The 20,000-nt window shown below is 43.1% G+C and overlaps 1 protein-coding gene across 1 annotated transcript in view; it reads left to right on the forward strand.

The window, feature by feature from the left end:
• The window catches only part of ptprt (protein tyrosine phosphatase receptor type T), a 470,972-nt gene that overhangs the window by 158,018 nt on the left and 292,954 nt on the right, over positions 1 to 20,000 (forward strand). Inside the window, exons 4-8 of the mRNA XM_053315616.1 lie at positions 7,374 to 7,534; positions 9,082 to 9,192; positions 12,371 to 12,452; positions 15,072 to 15,187; positions 17,761 to 17,935. Of these exons, the coding sequence (XP_053171591.1) occupies positions 7,374 to 7,534; positions 9,082 to 9,192; positions 12,371 to 12,452; positions 15,072 to 15,187; positions 17,761 to 17,935 (645 nt within the window). The remainder of the gene's footprint in view (positions 1 to 7,373; positions 7,535 to 9,081; positions 9,193 to 12,370; positions 12,453 to 15,071; positions 15,188 to 17,760; positions 17,936 to 20,000) is intronic.

The following is a 20,000-nucleotide window of genomic DNA, read 5'->3' on the forward strand; positions in this document are numbered from 1 at the left end:
CTACTGGGATAATCTAACCCACCGCTGTGTTGACCCCAAACTTTCTATTCATGAATTATGTTGTTTGACAAAAAATAAAAATAAAAAAAATCTGAATTTAAGGTCCACTTATCAGTTTTGTGTGAGGCTTTTATGTTGAAAGCTCAGTGATGTCGGGCAAAAAAAAAAAAAAAAATCAAAGTCAGAAGACAACCAACAAATATCAATGAGAATTCAGTTAGTTGTTTTATTGTCGGAGGTTAAATCAGATGTTGTTTATCAGTTTAAGAGTTTATATCTGAACTTTAACTCTCAAGTCAAATTAAAATAGAGCATAAAAATACTGTGTTAGTGACAAATGAAATCCTTAACGTTTGTCACAGTGAGATACAGTACAACAACCAACCAAGGACGGAACACAAGCAGGTCGGCATGGCAACAAGCTGGGAGTTAAATGCTTTGCTCAAAGGCTCTTCAGTGGGAGAAGAGACACACCATCGAGGCTTCTGCTACCTTTTCATGTTTAGACTGCTTTGGGAAAAAAAAATAAAAAATCTCAACAGTATTTGTGAAAACAGCTGGTCTCGCGTGGCTGTGTGTGTGTGTGTGTGTGTGTGTGTGTGTGTGTGTGTGTGTGTGTGTGTGTGTGTGTGCTGGAATGTTGACCCACTTATTTTGAAGTGAGCTTGTTCGTGTGTGTGTCTGTGTGCGTGTGTGTGTGCGTGTGCGTGTGTGTGTGTGCGTGCATGCGTGTGTGTGCATGTGTATGTGTGTGTGTGTGTGTGTGTGTGTGTGTGTGTGTGTGTTGTTGACATGCTAGACAGATTAATCAGTTTTTCTCACGTTAGCAGATTGCTCCTCTCTGACCTTACAGCTGAGAAACAAGGTGTGAAATGAGCGCTGGGTGCATTTGTTGTTACCGTGGTAGCGATATTTTAATATATATTTAAAATGAGTGTTTGTGATTTCCTGTTTGAGATCCGACTATATGGTGTGTGTGGGATATGCATTTTAGCTCGTGGGTGTGCCCATGTTGCACATTCATAATTTTGACATTTTGTTGTATATATGCGTGTGTATGTGTGTGTGTGTGTGTGTGTGTGTGTGTGTGTGTGTGTGTGTGTGTGTGTGTGCATGTTTTTGTTCTTCATTCCTCCCTCCCTTCCCACCTTCAACCCTTCCTTCCTTCCTACTTTCCTTACTTTTTCCCTCTCTCCTACCTTCCTTCCTCCCTCCTTTCCTTCCTTCTTTCCTTCCTTCCTTCCTTCCCACCTTCCACCCTTCCTTCCTTCCTCCCTCCTTTCCTTCCTTCTTCCTCCCTTCCTTCCTCCTTTCCTTCCTTCTTCTTCCTCTTTTCCTTCCTTATTTCCTTCCTTCCTTCCACACTTCCTTCCTTCCTTTCTTCCCTTCCTTCTTCCTTATTTACTCCCTCCCTCCTACCTTCCTTCCTCTCTCCTTTCCTTCCTTCTTCCTCCCTTCCATCCTTCCTCCCTTCCTTCCTTCCATTCCTTCTTCCTTAGTTCCTCCCTCCCTACTACCTTCCTTCCTCCCTCCTTTCCGTCCTTCTTCTTCCCTCCTTTCCTCCCTTCTTCCTCCTTTCCTTCCTTCTTCCTCCCTTCCATCCTGCCTTCCGTCCAACCTTCCACCCTTCCTTCCCTCCCTCCTTCCTTGTTTATTTCCTCCCCCTACCTGCCTTCCTCCCTCCTTTCCTTCCTTCCTTCCTTCCTCCTTTCCTTCCTCCTTTCCTTCCTATGCGTGAATGTGTGTGTTTGTGTGGTTGTGTGCGCGTGCATGTTTTTGTTTTGTGTTAGTTAGTACATTGTAACACCTCCACTTCTCTCCACGGAGACAGTTGTCATGGTGAGAGCAGTCTCTGGGTAACAAACATCACACTTATTGTCTAGTTGATACAAACAACTTTATTTATAAAGAGAATTTATAATGAAATGAAACCACCCCCCCCACCCTAAAGAAAAAGAGGTGTAGTTTTGAGAAGTGAGGACATAGTTGGTGTGTGTGTGTGTGTGTGTGTGTGTGTGTGTGTGTGTGTGTGTGATCTGAGCGTGGAGGTGTGAATAAGAAATGTAATCAGGGCCAGTTCACTGAGGAAAGATCTGTTTAAAGACCCAAGCTAGATTACTTTAATACACACACACACACACACACACACACACACACACACACACACACACACACAGCCAGTATACATACATAAACCATCGTTTTACTTCAGTAATAACACACACTCTTCAAGGCAACCCTACAGTAATATAGCTTCAACAATATAAATATAGCTTCAACAGTTACACACACACACACACACACACACACACACACACACACACACAGCCAGTATACATACATAAACCATCGTTTTACTTCAGTAATAACACACACTCTTCAAGGCAACCCTACAGTAATATAGCTTCAACAATATAAATATAGCTTCAACAGTTACACACACACACACACACACACACACACACACACACACACACACACACACATAGTAGCCAAGGTAGAGATGATGGATAAAATCTCTTTTAGGTACCTGTGTGTGTGTGTGTGTGTGTGTGTGTGTGTGTGTGTTTCTGTGCAAGATTGTGGTGAAGTAATTTCTACAACTTACTGCATCCCAATACAATCACACACACTGCCACACACTGATCTGACTGAAGAAGTTATCTTTGCCTTACTCTGTGTGTGTGTGTGTGTGTGTGTGTGTGTGTGTGTGTGTATAATTATTGAAGGTTTAATATAGTTAACGTTAGACTCTGCAGGATTTGTCAGATGGTGTTTGTAAACACAGCATTCACAGTTGACCCGTCCTTCTTGGCTCGATGACATCAGAGCGAGCTGAGAGCACGAAGGAGAGAGAGAGAGGGCAGCAATGGTCAAGTGACCTAGAGAGTTAATGAAGAGAGCGAGTAACACTGGTGAGAATCTGAGAAGCTGTAAATAAAAGATAAATAAAACATTATTTTCTGATCTGATGGTTACATTCTGAGGGAAGGTTCCTCCTGTCAGCTGTGGTCTCTCTCTCTCTGCTCTGTGTGTGTGTTCCTTCCTCCCTTCTTTTCTTCCTTCCTCCCTCCTTTTCTTCCTTTCCTTCCTTCCTTCCTTCCTTCCTTCCTTCCTTCCTTCCTTCTTTCCTTCCTTTCTTCCTTCCTTCCTTCCTTCCTTCCTTCCTTCCTTCCTTCCTTCCCTCCTCCTTTCCTTCCTTCTTCTTCCCTTCCTTCCTCCCTTCCTTCCTTCCTTTCTTCCTCCCTCCTTTCCTTCCTTCCTTCCTTCCTTCCTTCCTTCCTTCCCTTCTTTCCTTCCTTCTTCCTCCCTCCCTCCTTCCTTCCTTTTTCCTCCCTCTCTCCTTTCCTTCCTTCCTGCCTCCTTTCCTTCCTTCTTCCTCCTTCCTCCTTCCTCCCTCCCTACTTCCCTCCCTCCTTTCCTTCCTTCTTCTTTCCTTCCTCCCTCTCTCCCTCTTTTCTTTCCTTCCCTCTTTCCTCCCTTCCTCCTTTCCTTCCTTCCTCCTTTCCTTCCTTCTTTCTCCATTCCTTCCTCCCTTCCTTCCTTGACTCGAGGACAACAGGAGGGTTAACTTATGTCACAGTATCTTATTTATTGATAACAGGTTTTTTTATACCTTTAAGGTCAGAATGAGGTTAAAGTTTGGATAAGCCTTCAGGATATGAATATAAATCACAACTCTTCGTTTGGCGTGTTTGTGGCTTCAACTTTGTTTGTTGTCTCTTCTGTCGTTTCCTCTCCTCTTTAAAAGTCACTGCACTGCCCTTTGAAATCAAAATGCCACCATCCTGCCAACAGTTTCTGGTAATACGCATCAGTAATTTAACAAATGTACATAAAAAGAAACAAAAAAGGTTATATTATAGAGTTTTTATTGGAATGATTTGACTTTTGTTATTATAAAGACTGCATATATATATATATTGGGATGCCATGCAAAATGACATGGCAGATTACATTTACTCAAATTTAATGAAACATTAAGATTTTGATGTTAGCTACAGCATAATAGCTAACATTAAGGATAAAAGGAGGGAAGGAAAGAAGGACAGAAGGAGGGGAGGGGTGAAAGGAAGGAAGGAAGAAGGAAGGAAAGATGGAAGGAAGGGAGGGAGGGAGGGAGGAAGTAAGAGAGGAGAGGAAAGAAGGAAGTAAGGGAGGAAAGGAAAGGAAGAAGGATGAAGGAAGGAAGGGAGGAAGGAAGGAAAGAAGGACAGAGGAAAGAAGGAAGAGAAAAGAAGGAAGGAAAGAAAGGGGATGGAGGAAGGAAAGCAGGAAGGGAGGAAAGAGAGAGGAAGGAAAGAAAGAGAGAAGGATGGAGGAAAGAAGGAAAAGTCAAAACAGACGGGGTAATAGCCCACAATGGAAAAGTGTAGTGTCTGTTTGAAGTCATTGGATGACATCATTATTGGTTATTACACATATATATTACATGTGCTAAAGATACAGAAGTCATTTGTTAGCTTCTACTGCTACACACATGATCTCTTATCTCTTTGTAAGACAGGAAACATGCACACACATAAACATATAGTGTCAGCTTAGCACAGTCACACATTCTTAATTCAGTATCTCTGCTCTCACACTATTGCCAAATATTCTCCCAGTAACTTCTAACTCTCAGTCCGACTGATGGCAGGCATCCAAATGGAGCCGGCTGAGCCATAAAAGCTCCTTCCTGTGCCATAAAGCAGAGACTAAAACATACTTAAACCACAAGTCGACAGAGAGAATGTGTTTTACATGGTGGTTCAGAACCCACAGGGCACGACTATATTAAGATATTGATATACAGCCGAGCTGAGTTAAAGAGCTTCTGCTTCTGCTGCATCGAGATTGAGTCAAATAGCTCACAAGTACTTTAACCTTCCTGTCGTCCTCCCAGGTCAAATAAACCCCGTCTGTTTTGACTTTTCCTTCCTTCCTTCCTTCCTTCCTTCCTTCCTTCCTTCCTTCCTTCCTCCCTCCCTCCTTCTTTCCATCCTTCCTTCCTTCCTTACTTCTGTCCTTCTTTCCTCCCTCCCTCCTTCTTTCCATCCCTCCTTTCTTCCTCCCTTCCTTCTTTCTTCCCTCTCTCCTTCTGTCTTTCTTTCCTCCTCATTACCTTCCTCCATTCTTCCTCCCTTCCTTCTTTTCCTTCCTTCCTCCTTCCTCCCTCCCTTCCTTCATCCCCCTTCCTTCCTTCTTTCCTTCCTTCCTTCCTTCCTTCCTTCCTTCCTTCCTTCCTTCCGTCCTTCTTTCCTCTCTCCCTCCTTCTCTCTTTCTTTCCTCCCCATTACCTCCCTCCTTTCCTTGCTTCTTCCTCCCTTCCACCCTTCCTTCATCCCTCCCTCCCTTCCTTCCTTCTTTCTCCCTTCCATCCTTCCTTCCTCTCTCCTTTCCTCCCTCCCTTCCTTCCTTCTTTCTCCCTTCCATCCTTCCTTCCTCTCTCCTTTCCTCCCTCCTTTCCTTCCTTCTTCGTCCCTTCCACCCTTCCTTCCTTCCTCCCTCCTTTCCTTCCTTCTTCCTTCTTCCTCCTTTCCACCCTTCCTTCCTCCCTTCCTTCTTCCCTCCTTTCCTCCCTTCCTTCCTTCCTCCCCCCTTCCTTCCTTCTTCCTCCTTTCCTCCTTCCCTTCCTTCCTTCCTTCCTCCTCCCTTCCTTCCTTCCTTGACAACAGGAGGGTTAAAAGTAACTCCAACAACCTGGATATCCACCAGGCTTCTGCCAGAGAAACATTGACTAATAAGGGAGATACTTATCTGTACTGCAGAATAAATCATGGCTTGGGGAAATGGATTGACCTTCTGATCTGCTTCAAGAAGTGAAACAGCAAAGAAACTTGCCTAATCAGTTTTGCAGCCTGCTGATCAAGCGGGCTTATACTGTATAAACAGAAGAAACGAGACAGGAAATAGAGACATGACCAAACTGCAGTGTGCAAATAAATAATCAATCTTTTCCATTTTACTCCTTTTGTTGATCTGTAGCACGGCAGCAGTGATACTTTACCAGTATTGCATCATGTAATTATGTATTTTATCATCACTATAACGTTTTCAGAGTCTTTGAGTGCGACTGCTTGTGTGGAATGAGTTCACATATGCAGCCTCCCGTTGAAGTGTGAAGAGACCCTTGTCTGAGTCTGAGTAGGCGTCCGTGTTTGCTATGGAATATATCAGTGCCTTAACTCTCAGCTAATGGCGCTTTTCCACCACACAGTTCCAGCACGACTCGGTTCGACTCGACTCAGTTTTTTATTGTGTTTCCACTAGGGATAGTAGCTGGTACCTGCTACTTTTTTAGTACCTGCTCTGCTGAGGTTCCAAGCGAGCCGAGCCGATACTAAATGTGACATCATCAGACTGCCGGCTATTGATTGGTCAGAAAAGTTGTTGCTGGAAGAGTCATGATCGGTCCCACACAAGAATCAAACCCGGCATTTTTAAATACCGGCAACAGCGTTACAGCCATACGGCTCAATTTTGTTGCTTTGTGTGTGACAGAAAGACACATACAGCGGAAGGAAGGAAGGAAGGAAGGAAGGAAGGAAGGAAGGAAGGAAGGAAGGAAGGACAGAAGGAAGGAAAAGAAGACAGGAAAGAAGGAAGGACAGAAGGAAAAGAAGACAGGAAGCAAGGAAGGAAAGAAGGAAGGAAGAAAGGAAGGAAGGAAAAGAAGGAAGGAAGGAAGGAAGGAAAAGAAGGCAGGATGGACAGAGGGAAGGAAGTAAGGAAAAGAAGGCAGGAAGGAAGGAATGAAGGAAGAAAAAGAAGGCAGGAAGGACAGAGGGAAGGATGTAAGGAAAAGAAGGCAGGAAGGACGAAGGAAGGAAGGAAGGAAGGAATGAAAAGAAGACAGGAAGGACAGAGAGAAGGAAGGAAGGAAGAACAGGGGGAAGGAAGGAAAGAAGGAAGTAAGGAAAAGAAGGCAGGAAGGACAAAGGGAAGGAAGGAAGGAAGGAAGGAAACTGGGTCTGTCCAACACAAGAATCAAACCTGGCGTTACAGTGATTGGTTTCTCTTCTCTTTGCTTTGTGTGTGACAGAAAGCTTCATACAGCAGCAAGTACACCATCACCTCCATGTCTTCCATGTTTATGTGTTTGTGTCGCATATAAAACGAAGTCACGGCAGTTTCGCGGAGCCGTGCAGTGACGACCCCGCCCACGTTGTCGTGCTGGAACTGTGCAGTGGAAAAGCACCATTAGTGGTTTTAGTCTCACTAGCTGTAATATTGTATGAATTCAGCTTCTTCTTGAACATTACTGGAACAGCAGAAACAATTAAAACCACTGAATTATTGTCTTTTTTTTCCTTGAATAACATTCCTTAGATTGATTTCACTATTTTCACCATCTATGGTCTTTTTTTTTCTGTCCGTCTCTGTGTCTGCAGGTTCCTTCATGGTGGTGAACGCCTCAGGAAGGGCGTCAGGGCAGAAGGCTCACCTCTACATGCCCACACTGAAGGAGAACGACACCCACTGCATCGACTTCCTCTACTCTCTCTCCAGTCGAGACGGAGCCAGTCCAGGAACACTCAACGTCTATATTAAGGTGTGTGTGTGTGTGTATGTGTGTATGTGTGTGTGTGTGTGTGTGTGTGTGTGTGTGTATGTGTGAGTGAGTGAGTGACAGATAAGGACGGATTGACAGAGGAAAGGCAGCTGATAGACTGAACAGGTAAACAAACAAACAGACCTCTGTTCCCTGTCAAAGAGGGATGAAGATCACCCTGGGGCAATTGGAGTTTATGTAGGCGTGTGTGTGTGTGTGTGTGTGTGTGTGTGTGTGTATGTGTGTGTGTTTGTGTGTGTGAGAGAGAGAGAGAGAGAGAGAGAGAGAATGATTGATAGGCAGGTAAACAAAAGACCTCATCTATTTCCCTTTAGTAGGGATAACATTAGCGGTAGTGTACTGCATTAAAAAGTAGGTTATGTGTGTGTGTGTGTGTGTATTTGTGTAAAAGGCTTATTATAGATTGTTTATCATTTTACATAAATCAATGGACACAAATGCAGATTAAGAGTAAGAAGTAATAACCTAATATGATATAATACAAAAACAAACAGTTAACACTAAGATAATATTAACTTAATTGTCTCTTTATTGAGATTAGTCTTGGGCTAAAAGTGTTGAATAAAGCAGCTGCACATAAACAACAGACATCACAGACACAATGACAGGACCATATACTGTAGGCAATATTCACCTACAGTATGAGGTAGGTGAATATTGCACATATTCCTTAAAGTCTGTATAAAGTAAGAATAAATATGTGTTCTGAGTTTGACATACCACAGAAAAGTGTGTTGTTAACCACCCTGCCAAATTTGAATGATTAAAAAAATTGCCAAATATATGAAGTTAGGCTTCAAAGTTGTGTAAAAATCAGCCTCTTTCTCTGCTCCCAAACGCTGTGGGCGTGGCCTCCGAGTCCGCTGAAACCCCACCCCCTACCAAGTGTCACCTGTCAATCAAAGTCACCACCTTTAACAGAAACATGGACGCTACGTCTGAGAGCTTTCTGCTGCTAGCTCGGCGGCTAACTCAGCTAACTGGCTAACTGTAGACTGTAGTAGTAGTAGTGTGTGCTGAATGTATTTCTACCTCTACAGCAGCAGGGGCGGGTTTATGCTAATCACTAAATCCTGAACACAGAAATCTTGAAACACAGTTTGTGAAGCCTAGCTCCACAATTCAAATCTAAATGGTTGAAATGCTTTTTACACCTTTATTAGAAATACATTTATGAACTATTTAATGTATTTAGAAGAAAATGTCTGAAGATGGGCATATTAAGACATAATGAATAGAAGGAATATAATCTATAGTTTACAGTATGTGTCTAAGTGCACATTAGTAGAGTATCTGTGTTGTTGAGCAGAAGTAGAGAAGCTGTGGATTGAGAGTGGAGTGATTAAAGAAGATGATGAGATTGAAGAGCTCAAAGCGGCTCCTTAAAAGGATTGCACTGTGTTAGAGAATAGACTGTGTTAAGTAATTGACTAATGAATGATCTAATACATAACAACAACAACAACAACAAATAGTAAGGAAATCATTGTTTTTTCATCCTTTTTATTAATTTCTGTTTCCTGCAGGTGAATGGAGGAGCTCAAGGAAACCCGGTGTGGAACGCCTCTGATACTGTTACTGAAGGATGGGTGAAGGCTGAGCTGGCCATTTCCACTTTCTGGCCCAACTCCTATCAGGTAAATATCCAATTAGTAACAGTACTGCATGAGCTGATTGTTTACATAATAGCCTAAACAATAATATAGCAGTAATATATGATATAGAGAAATGCTAAATGTCTGAAAAACTTAGCTGATCTCCATCGTCGTGCAAAATAGCAACCTCTTTAATGGGATTGAGATCTATAATGGTGTATGTTTATTTTGCAATGACTCATTATAGCCGATATCAGTGTTCCTCAAATACAAATCTTAAAGGTCCACAAATTTTTTTTTTCAATGAGTCAAAGGTCCGTTTATTAACAAATCAATGTGTCCACCACCAACCAACTTAACAATACAGTGGTGTATAGTAGAAAAATAGAATATATGACTCAACTATAAAATGTATTGCTAATTTTAACAACAAAACAAAATGTCCTTTTCATAAAAACAACAAAAGTATAATACATACTCAAAAACAAAACTTATTTTTCATTTTAACATAAATTCAAATAAATACTTAAACAAAACAAAACAACATTTTCTTTTAAAATACAGACACAAAGGACACAAGAAAAGAGGAAAGGACTATAGTGCTGTTCTTAGTGCTGCTCAAGTATAAAGTAAAAATGTGGGTCGCGCTGCAACTGCGCATGCCCAACAAGTCATAGCCTATCAGCGCATTGTTGCCATGGAGACCAAAATACACACAGTGAAGGACTGGAGTCACACGTCCATACCAGCGATAAAACGGATCATTCCCGACTCGTGTGAACAATCGTATTTAACATGCAAGATTTTTCTGTTTTTAAGATTAGACCAGGGTCCGCAGATAGTTGTCCCGCGGTCCGGATTCGGACCGGAGTCCACCGTTTGAGGATCCCTGGCCTATATTATAGTGTAGTATTAGCATTGGTTGGAGTTGTGCATTTAGCTTCACCATTGGCCGACTTGAATCTCTCCTTTTGGTGTATTCCTTTGATACTTTAACACAAAACTATTGATATTTAATGACTCTCAGTTGAGTTTCTGTGTGTATGAATGTGTTTAAGATGCACAGATATACCCTGCTGTGACAAAAAGCTAGTGTTTTTACCTAATGACTGAGTTATATTCAGTAAATGAAGGCACCCCTGTGTTACATATCTGAGACACAATAGTAAACGAAGGGAGTTACATGCAGGTGTGTGTGTTTCACTCCCTAATGAGGAGTTACCTCCCGTGGTGAAATGACTCTATCTTTCTTTTTTTAAAGGACAGAATATTGTCATATTAAAGAAGAGAGCACTGTGAGGGCAAGAACAAACTTTTAGAGCAACCTATCACTGTCTTTTGAATGAGCTCACCACTTTAAAGAGAGGGAGGAAAAGGGTGTTTATTTGGGTGTGTGTGCTTATTGTCTTAACCCCAAGGTGCTAATTTCCATTCAAGCTAGACTGGATTTGTTTTAATTAACAAATATGTTAAACTGGACTGTATGTATCATCCAAAAAAAAGACAAAATCAAGGAGATGAAACACTTATGTATGTTAATGTCTTTTACTTTTATAAGTTTCATCAGGTTTTAACCCTCCTGAGGAAGGAGGAAGGGAAGGAAGGAAGGGAGGAAGGAGGGAGGGAGGGAGGGAGGAAAGAAGGACAGAAGGAAAGGAGGAAGGAAAGGAAGTAAGAAGAGAAGGACAGAAGGAAGGGAGGAAAGAAAGGAAGGAAGGAAGGAAGGAAGGAAGGAAGGAAGGAAGGGAGGATATAAAGGAAATAAGGAAGGAATGGAAGGGGGAAGGAATGAAGGACAGAAGAAGGAAGGAAGGCAGTAATGAGGGAAGGAAGGGAGGGAGGAAAGAAAGGAAAGAAAGGAAAGAAGGAAGGAAGGAAGGAGGGAAGGAAAGAAGGACAGAAGAAGGAAGGAAGGAAGGAAGGAAGGAAGGAAGGAACAAAAGGAAGGAAGGAACAGTCAAAAGAGACGGGGTCAATTTGACCCGGGAGGACGACAGGAAGGTTAAACTGGTGCCCAAGTGATCAAGAAAACTCATCCATAGATAGATACGGTGTCTTTGATTTGTATAAAAAGTGACATTCGAGCCACTTTGATCCAAAAGCCTGAAGAATGAGAATGAAAAGTGCATCTGGAGAGAAGGAGGATTTATTTGTTGAGAGGAAGGAGGAGAGTAAAGTCTTCCCTGAAGTCTTTAGTATTCAGGCTGAGTCAAAGCTTATACTGTTGAGGATCCTGACAAGTACAGCACAGAGGTGTGTGTGTGTGTGTGAGTGAGTGAGTGTGTGTATGTGTGTGTGTGTGTGTGTGTGTGTGTGTGTGTGTGTGTGTGTGTGTGTGTGTGTGTGTGACTATATATATATATGTGTGGGTCAGAAGTGCATGGCCTCTTGACAGCCCTGCTGACTGCCTGTCACTCTTCAAAATGTGTGTAAAGTGTGTGGTTGAAAAAAGAGAGGGAGAGAGAGACTGAGAGAGAGACAGAGAGAGAGAGAGAGAGAGAGAGAAAGAGACAGAGAGAGAGACAGAGAGAGAGAGAGATAAAGAGACAGAGAGAGAAACAGAGAGAGAGAGACAGAGAGAGACACATACAGAGAGAGAGAGAGAGAGAGAGAGAGAGAGACAGAGAGACAGAGAGCGAGACACAGACAGACAGAGAGAGAGACAGAGAGCGAGAGAGAGAGAGAGAGAGAGAGAGAGAGAGAGAGAGACACACATACAGAGAGCGAGAGAGAGAGAGAGAGAGAGCGAGACACAGACAGAGAGAGAGAGAGAGAGAGAGAGAGAGAGCGAGACACAGACAGAGAGAGAGAGGATAGAAAATGACACAAAAAGTCATTCAATTACAAGAAATGCATAAAGATGAAGAAAGCGAGAATGAATGGAAGCAGGGGAGAAGAAAATAGAGAGAAAGAATGGAAAAGATGAAGGATGAAGGAGGGAGGGGGTTGTGTGGTTGGCATACGGACGGAGACAGAAGGATGAAGGGATGAAGCGAAGGGAGGAATAGTTGCTGACTTTTTGTGGAATATTCCCCTAGGGTTTCCATATGAGCTTTGCAGGGGATTCAAGATGTTACAGTTTGTGGGAGAAAGGAAGTTTTCTTTTTTTTTTTTTTTTTAAAGTGTGACTCAACCTCGTTCTCTCTCTTTCTTTCTTTCTTTCTTTCTTTCCCTCTCTTTCTTTTCTTGCCCTTCTCTTCTTCCTTGATTCTCCTCTCAGGTAATATTCGAAGCAGTTTCAGTGCAAGGCCATCCGGGTTTCATCGCCATTGACGACATAAGAGTTCTGGCTCACCCCTGCCGTAAGTAACTCTGTGTGTGTGTGTGTGTGTGTGTGTGTGCGTGTGCATGTGTGTATGTGTGTGTGTGTGTCTCATAATGGTTGACCCTGCACAACTGTAGCCCCACTGAGCATCATCTGTTTTCTAGCTATCTCACACTTACACACACGCGGGGTAAAGGACAGATTGTGAGGCTTGCAGACAGATTGCAGAGAGCCAGGAAGAAGGTCCAAACTCAGGGTCTTCATCACTCACATCTGACAGAAACACTTTGCTTCACAAAACTCCAGACCCCTCGCTGCTAAACCCCCTGGCCCACTTACCTCCCTCCTGTGTATTATACTGCTTTACTCCTTTACTTCCTTTCTTCCTTCTTTCCTCCCTTCCTACTTACCTCCCTCCTGTGTATTATACTGCTTTACTCCTTTACTTCCTTCCTTCCTTCTTTCCTCCCTTCCTTCCATCGTTCCTTGCTTCCTTCCTTCCTTCCTTCCTTACTCCTTTCCTTCCTTCCTTCCTTCCTTCCTTCCTTCCTTCCTTCCTTCCTACCTTCTCTCCTTACTTCCTCCTTTCTTCTTTACTTCCTTCCTTCCTTCCTTCCTTCGTCCCTCCCTACTCCTTTCCTTCCTTCCTTCCTTCTTTCCTCACTTCCTCCCTCTTTCTTTCATTTTTCCTTCGTTCTTCCCCTCCTTCCTTCCTCCTTCCTTCCTTCCTTCATCCTTCCCTACTCCTCCCCCCCTTCTTCCTTCCTTCTTTACTTCCTTCCTTTCCCTCCCTCCCTCCTTACTCCTTTCCTCCGTTCCTTCCTTCCTTCCTTTGTTCCTTCCTCCCTACTTCTTTCCTTCCTTCTTTCCTTACTTCCTACTTCCTTCCTTACTCCTTTCCTTCCTTCTTTCCTTCCCTTTTCCTTCCTTCCTTCCTTCTTTCCTTCCTCCCTAACCCTTTCCTTCCTTCCTTCCTTCCCTGACCTGAGGACAACAGGACTGTTAAATATATTCGAGTGTCGTTCAGTTCAACTTTTTTACTTGCATTATACAATAAAACAAGTTCTTATTCCTCCTCCTAGATAATTAGTGTTTGAACAACTATAGAGGAGGAAAAAGAGAAGTTGTAATTCATGGTAGTACATAATAAACGCTTATGTACAAAAGAGCGTAATGGTTTTTAATTTGCTAATACAATTAGTCTTTTGTGTCCCTTCCACGCTTTATTTTTTTTAGATAAAATGTTTTTTCCATTTCTCCCCATGTCTCATATCGTCCACACTCTATTCAATTTTACTTTCATTCTTCCTTTTTCTCTCTTTTATATGCCAGCTTTTTATATGATTGGCTGGCTCTGAACACTTAGCTCAATCAAATCAGTCAAAGCGGTCAATGGTAGGATGCAAGAGAAAGAGAATAAGACATATTTACAGTGGAGGATAAACTAGAAAACAAACATCGAGTAAGATCATATAAAAAAAGGAAGAATATATAAATAGAAAAAAGCAAAAAGAGGCTTCATACACATCAAAGTCCTTGTCATTCACCACAACCTGACCATTAGTGTCGGGGCGAATTATCATTGTTAAATGATCGATGCATACTCTGTTAGGCTTATCTCTGTCTGCAGACAGTCAAAATGAAATTAACCAGTGGCAGGCTGGTCTCAATGCCAGGCCAAAGTCACCCAACGTCTGGCCGTCTGTCTGGCTGTCTCGCTGTCTGCCTGCTCATCTGTCTCCTTTCCCTTCCCATGACTCTCTCTGCCTGTCAGCACAATGAAATTAAGCCCTGCTCCAACTGGATTACAGTCGTTGTGGGTTTCCTTGCAAGTTGTTGCTCGCTATACCGGCAGCATCTGCTATTATAATCAAGTGAGAATCAAGGAAGGGAAGGAAGGAGGAAGGAAGGAAGGAAGGGAGGAAGAAGGCAAGAAGGGAAGGAAGGAAAGGAAGGAAGGAAGGAAGAAAGGAAGGAAGGCAGGAAGGAAGGAAGGAAGGGATGAATGAGGGAGGGAGGGTGGAAAGAAGGATAGAAGGAAGGAAGGAAGGAAAGGAAGGAAGAAGGGAAGGAAAGAAGGACAGAAGGAAGGGATGAAAGAAAGGAAGGAAGGAAGGAAGGAAGGAAGGAAGGGAAGGAAGGCAGGAAGGAGGGAAGGAAAGAAGGACAGGAGAAGGAAGGAAGGAAGGAAGGAAGGAAGGGAAGGAAGGCAGGAAGGGTTAGGAAGGAAGGAAGGAACAGTCAAAACAGATCTTTCTCTTCTTCTTCTTCTTCTTCTTCTTCTTCATTTAGACATTTGATTACTTCTTTTCACATTGTCAAGTCACAATTTTAGGAGACAAATTGAAAAAACGCTTGAGCCCATATGACCAAGATTCTGTACCTTTTCCCCCCCAGACAAATACAATATATGTCCCCGACAAAACAAATTCATATACATTCATATAATGCACCAACAAAAACTGTGTGTGTGTGTGTGTGTGTGTGTGTGTGTGTGTGTGTGTGTGTGTGTGTTTATCTCCCTTAGCTTTACAGACTATTCTACCGAAATGTTAACACTGTGTCTTCTTTATGTGTGTGTGTGTGTGTGTGTGTGTGTGTGTGGCTGTGGCTGTGGCTGTGTGTGTGTGTGTGTGTGTGTGTGTTGCCGTTGCAGGTAAAGCGCCTCACTTCCTGCGTCTGCAGAATGTGGAGGTGAACGTGGGTCAGAACGCTACGTTCCAGTGTACCGCCGGAGGGAAATGGTCCCAGCATGATAAACTCTGGCTGCAGGTTGGTACCTTCCTTCATATCAGTTAATATACACATGAATGATATCAGCAGGATGAGCACATGCAGATCCAGAATGCAATAAATGTCTATAATTATTATAAAATTGAGGATGGCATATTTTCCTTCCTTCTTTCCTTCCTCCTTTCCTTCCTTCCTTCCGTCCATTCAGGATGGCATATTTTCATTATGTTTTGTTAAATATGCAGCATGTTGAATTTAAAGCTGCACTTTATATCATATCCTAGTGTAGAGAATTGTATATTATTGTATGGAAAGGAGGGAGGGAGGAAAGGAAGGAAGGGAGGAAGTTAGGAAGGAGGAAGGAGGGAGGGAGGGAGGGAGCAAGGAAGGAAAGAAGGAAGGAAGGCAGGAAGGACGGATGGAGGGAGGGAGGGAGGAGGGAAGGAAAGAATGACAGAAGAATGAAGGAAGGAAGGTGCTGAAAAATTCCCTTTCATCCTTTCCTTCCTTCTTTCCTTCCTTCTTCCTCCCTTTCATCCTTTCCTTCCTTCTTTCTTTCTTTCTTCCTCCCTTTCATCCTTCCTTCTTTCTTTCTTCCTCCCTTCCATCCTTCTTTCCTTCCATCCTTCCCTCCTTCTTTCTTCCTTCCTCCATCCTTCCATCATTCCCTCCTTCTTTCTTCCTTCCTCCATCCTTCCTTCCTTCCTCCATCCTTTCTTTCCTTCCTTCCTTGACTCGAGGACAACAGGAGGGTTAAAGACTTTTCTGTTTGCTGCTGCCTTTTTAAAAAATCAAATTAAAGGCTTTTGATTAATATCTTATACTCCAATGCAACTTTTAACTCTCCTGTTTTATTCTATTTTTTTTTTAGCTTGTTTGTATTTCCAACATGTTGCTTTTACATTATGTTGTTGAAATGTGCCCAAGGGGAAATTACTGTTTCCTCTTGAGTCCATTATTTTATTATACCAGTACACCTCTATGTGTTTTATAGCTCTTATACAAATAGATGCTGTTCCTCTCATTCATTTTAAGAATTTAGTAGTAGTAAGTTAGTCAGTAGTAAGGCAGTAGTAAGTATGTGAGAGTTGCTGTTGTCATGGTTACCAGCAGATTATTACACCTGAGGCCTGAGTGATTTAGTACAGTGATTAAACTCTTGACCAGGATTTTTTTTTTTTTTTTATGTGAGGTATTATACAATTTTAATGGACTCCTGATAAAAGGCCAGTGTAGCAAAATGCAATTATGATTTATTTATGCCCATTTTTATTAAAAGAAAGTACACTGTGGCAAACATCCTCAGCTTTTCTCAGCTCTATTTCCGAATTGATTAAAAGTCCTTGTTCTGCTTCGCACCAATGACTCCATCTCTGTACAAGTGACAAGTGTGTGTGTGTGTGTGTGTGTGTGTGTGTGTGTGTGTGTGTTGTGTGCGTCCATGCCTACAGTATGTATGTACTCATTCTAGTTTACATTTATGTGCACTAGCAAGCATGCATGTCTTCCCAGCATATAGGTGTATACCACTGAGAGCTCTGCTGTGTACAGTAATGACATTTGCAATGGAGAGCGAGCGCTGACCCTCCTCACTGGAGGTCTGATGGGGAAACATGTTGCTCCAAATAAAGAAGATTACATCTGGAGATGGGGAGAGGGGATCATATGCTAGGATTAACCCTCCTGTTTTCCTCAAGTCAAGGAAGGAAGGGAGGGAGGAAGGAAAGGAAGGAAGGAAAGGAGGAAAGGAGGAAAGGAAGGATGAAGGCAGGAAGGAAGGAAGGAAGGATGGAAGGAGGAAAGAAGGAAGGAAGGAAAGGAGGAAGGGAGGAAAGAAGGAAGGAAAGGAGGGAGGAAGGAAGGGAGGAAGGAAGGAAGGAAGGATGGAGGAAAGAAGGATCGAAGGGAGAAAAGAAGGAAGGATCGAAGGGAGGAAAGAAGGAAGGAGGGGAGGAAGGTGAAAGGAAGGAAAGTAGGGAGGGAGGGAGGAAAGGAGGGAGGAAGGAAAGAAGGGAGGAAAGACATAAGGATGGAAAGAAGGAAGGGAGGGAGGAAAGAGAGAGGAAGGAAAGAAGGAGAGAAGGAGGGAGGAAGGAAGGACAGACGGAAGGAAGAAAGGAAGGAAGGAAGGAAGGAAGGAAGGAAAGACAGACGGAAGGAAGGAAGGAAGGAAGGAAGGGAGGGAGGGAGGAAGGAAGGAACAGTCAAAACAGACTGGGTCAATTTGACCCAGGAAGACCTTCCATCCTTCCTTCCTCCTTTCCTTCCATCCTTCCCTCCTTCTTTCTTCCTCCCTTCCATCCTTTCCTTCTTTCCTTCCATCCTTCCTTTCTTCTTTCTTTCTTCCTCCATCCATCCTTCCCTCCTCATTTCCTTCCATCATTCCTTCCTTCCTTCCTTGATTCCAGGACAACAGGAGGGTTAAAGACTTTTCTGTTTGCTGCTGCCTTTTTTAAATCAAATTAAAGACTTTTGATTAATATCTTAAACTACAATGTAACTTTTACTCTCCTGTTTTATTCTATTTTTTTTTACCTTGTTTGTATTTCCAACATATTTAGCTTTATGTTGCCTTGCCTTGGTGTAATGGTGTTATGTTTCCCATCATGCAGCAGTGGAACGGAAAGGACACAGCACTGATGGTGACCAGGGTCGTGAACCACAGACGCTTCTCGGCGACCGTCAGCGTCGGGGACACATCGCAGCGCAGCACCAGCCGCTACCGCTGCGTCATCCGATCAGACGGAGGGTCGGGAGTGTCCAACTACGCTGACCTGATCGTTAAAGGTACGTTCTGCTGCTAACAAGCTATAAGGCTAAACTACCAGTCCTTCAAAAGCAGTGAAGCAGTTGCTGTGGATTTAACCCTCGTATCATCCTCCCGGGTCATATTGACCCTTTCTTCCTTCCTTCTGTCCTTCCTTCCCCCTCACTTCTTCTTTCCTTCCTTCCCTCCTTCTTTCTTTCCCTCCTTCCTTCCTCCCTCCTTTCCTTCCTTCTTTCCTTCCTTCGTTTTTCTCCCTCCTTCCTTCTGTCCTTCCTTCTTCCTTCTTCTCCCTCCTGTGCTTCCTCCTTTACTTCCTTCTTCCTTCCTTCCCCCTTTCTTTCTTTCCTTCCCCCTTTCTTTCTTTCCTTCCCCCTTTCTTTCCTTCCTCCCTCCCTCCTTTCCTTCCTTCCTTCCTTCCTGCCTTCCTTCCTCCCTTCCTTGACTCTAGGACAACAGGAGGGTTAAATGGATGAAAGTGTTCGCTGTGGATTAAGCAAAGTGGGACAACTTTTTTATGTAGAAGTGAAGTGAGAAACAAGCATTGGTTTTGTGTGTGTGTGTGTGTGTGTGTGTGTGTGTGTGTGTGTGTTTAGCTGTTGCTCATTAGTGCTGTGAGAACGCTGAGGACAGAATACTGAACAGACTTCAGAGTAGTGACTTGAACTCACAATGAGCTCTCTCTTTTTCACTCACTCTATTTCTGTTTGTCTCTGTCAGTGACTCTCAGTTCATTTTCCTTCTGTGTTTCTAGTGCTTCATGTTCTCTCACTTGAAGTACACTTCCCTTGTTTACCTCTTTGAATTTTTGAGCATACTAACACCGTAGTTTTTAGAGGGGAGATTGGTCCACCATTATATTCTAGCTCACTTCATTTTAACCCTCCTGTTGTTCTTGAGTCGAGGAAGGAAGGAAGGGAGGAAGAAGGAAAGAAAGGAGGATGGAAGGGAGGAGAAGGAAGGAAAGGAGGAAGGGATGGAGGAGGTAAGGAAATAAGGAAGGAACGAAGGAAGGAGGGAAGGAAGAGAAGGAGGGGAGGAAGGAGGGAGGAAGGTAGAGGGCAAGAAAGAAAGGAAGGGAGGAAGGAAGGAAGCAAGATAGGGAGGAAGGTAGGCGGAGTAAAGAAAGGAAGGAATGAAATAAGGAAGGGAGGGGGTGAAGGTAGGGGGAGGAAAGAAAGAAGAAGGAGGGAGAGAGGAAAGGAAGGAAGGGAGGAAGGTAGGGAGAGGAAATAAAGGAAGGAAGATAGGAAAGAAAGAAGGAACAGTCAAAACAGACGGGGTCAATTTGACCCGGAGGACGACAGGAGGTTAAATTCTACTCAAGTTCCCAAAGATACCAATCAGTACTCAGATATATGCATATAATGTTACACAAGTAATCAATTACCCATGTGATGTAATGAGGTAACATTGCAGGGTATTAATATTTCACACAGTAAGTACTCTCAAGTTTGACTGAAGTGCAGGAACAAGCAGAGAATACATGATGTTGGCCAAACACTGTCGAAAATGTTTCATCTCACTTCAAAACTACTTAAGCTAAAATGTAATGGGAGCATTTTGGGTTGAAGTGGTAACAGAGTAGTCTGTAATTTAACTACTAATCAAAAGTGACACTTATATTAATTATATATATAAAAAATATTCTCAGCTCCACTTCTCTTCTCTTCCCTTTCCTCTTCCTTATTGATCTCCTTTCAGCCCCCCTCCTCCCTCCTCACCTCCTGTTCCCTCTGTCCCTCTTGTATTTACTTTGCTGCCCTTACAAATCCCCTCATTGCAGACATTTAAATCCTCTTAAGACCCATTTATGCTCAACGTTAAATACTTATCTTGATACGGACGGAGCCTTCTGTCCGTGCTCTGCGTTCATTTTGTTACCGGATACGGACCAAACGGAGCAGTACCACCGGAAACCATGGGGGGGGGGGGGGGGGCAGTGTTGCTGTCACTATTCGATACGTAGCTCTAGTGAGACACGAAGAAGAAATAACAATGGAGGAACTTTTTAAGGAAAGGTTGTGCGAGTTGGTTAGAAACTTTAACCTTCCTGTTGTCCTCGCATCAAGGAAGGAAGGAAGAAGG

Source organism: Scomber japonicus, chromosome 3 (genome assembly GCF_027409825.1).
Source record: "Scomber japonicus isolate fScoJap1 chromosome 3, fScoJap1.pri, whole genome shotgun sequence".
Taxonomy (NCBI): domain Eukaryota; kingdom Metazoa; phylum Chordata; class Actinopteri; order Scombriformes; family Scombridae; genus Scomber; species Scomber japonicus.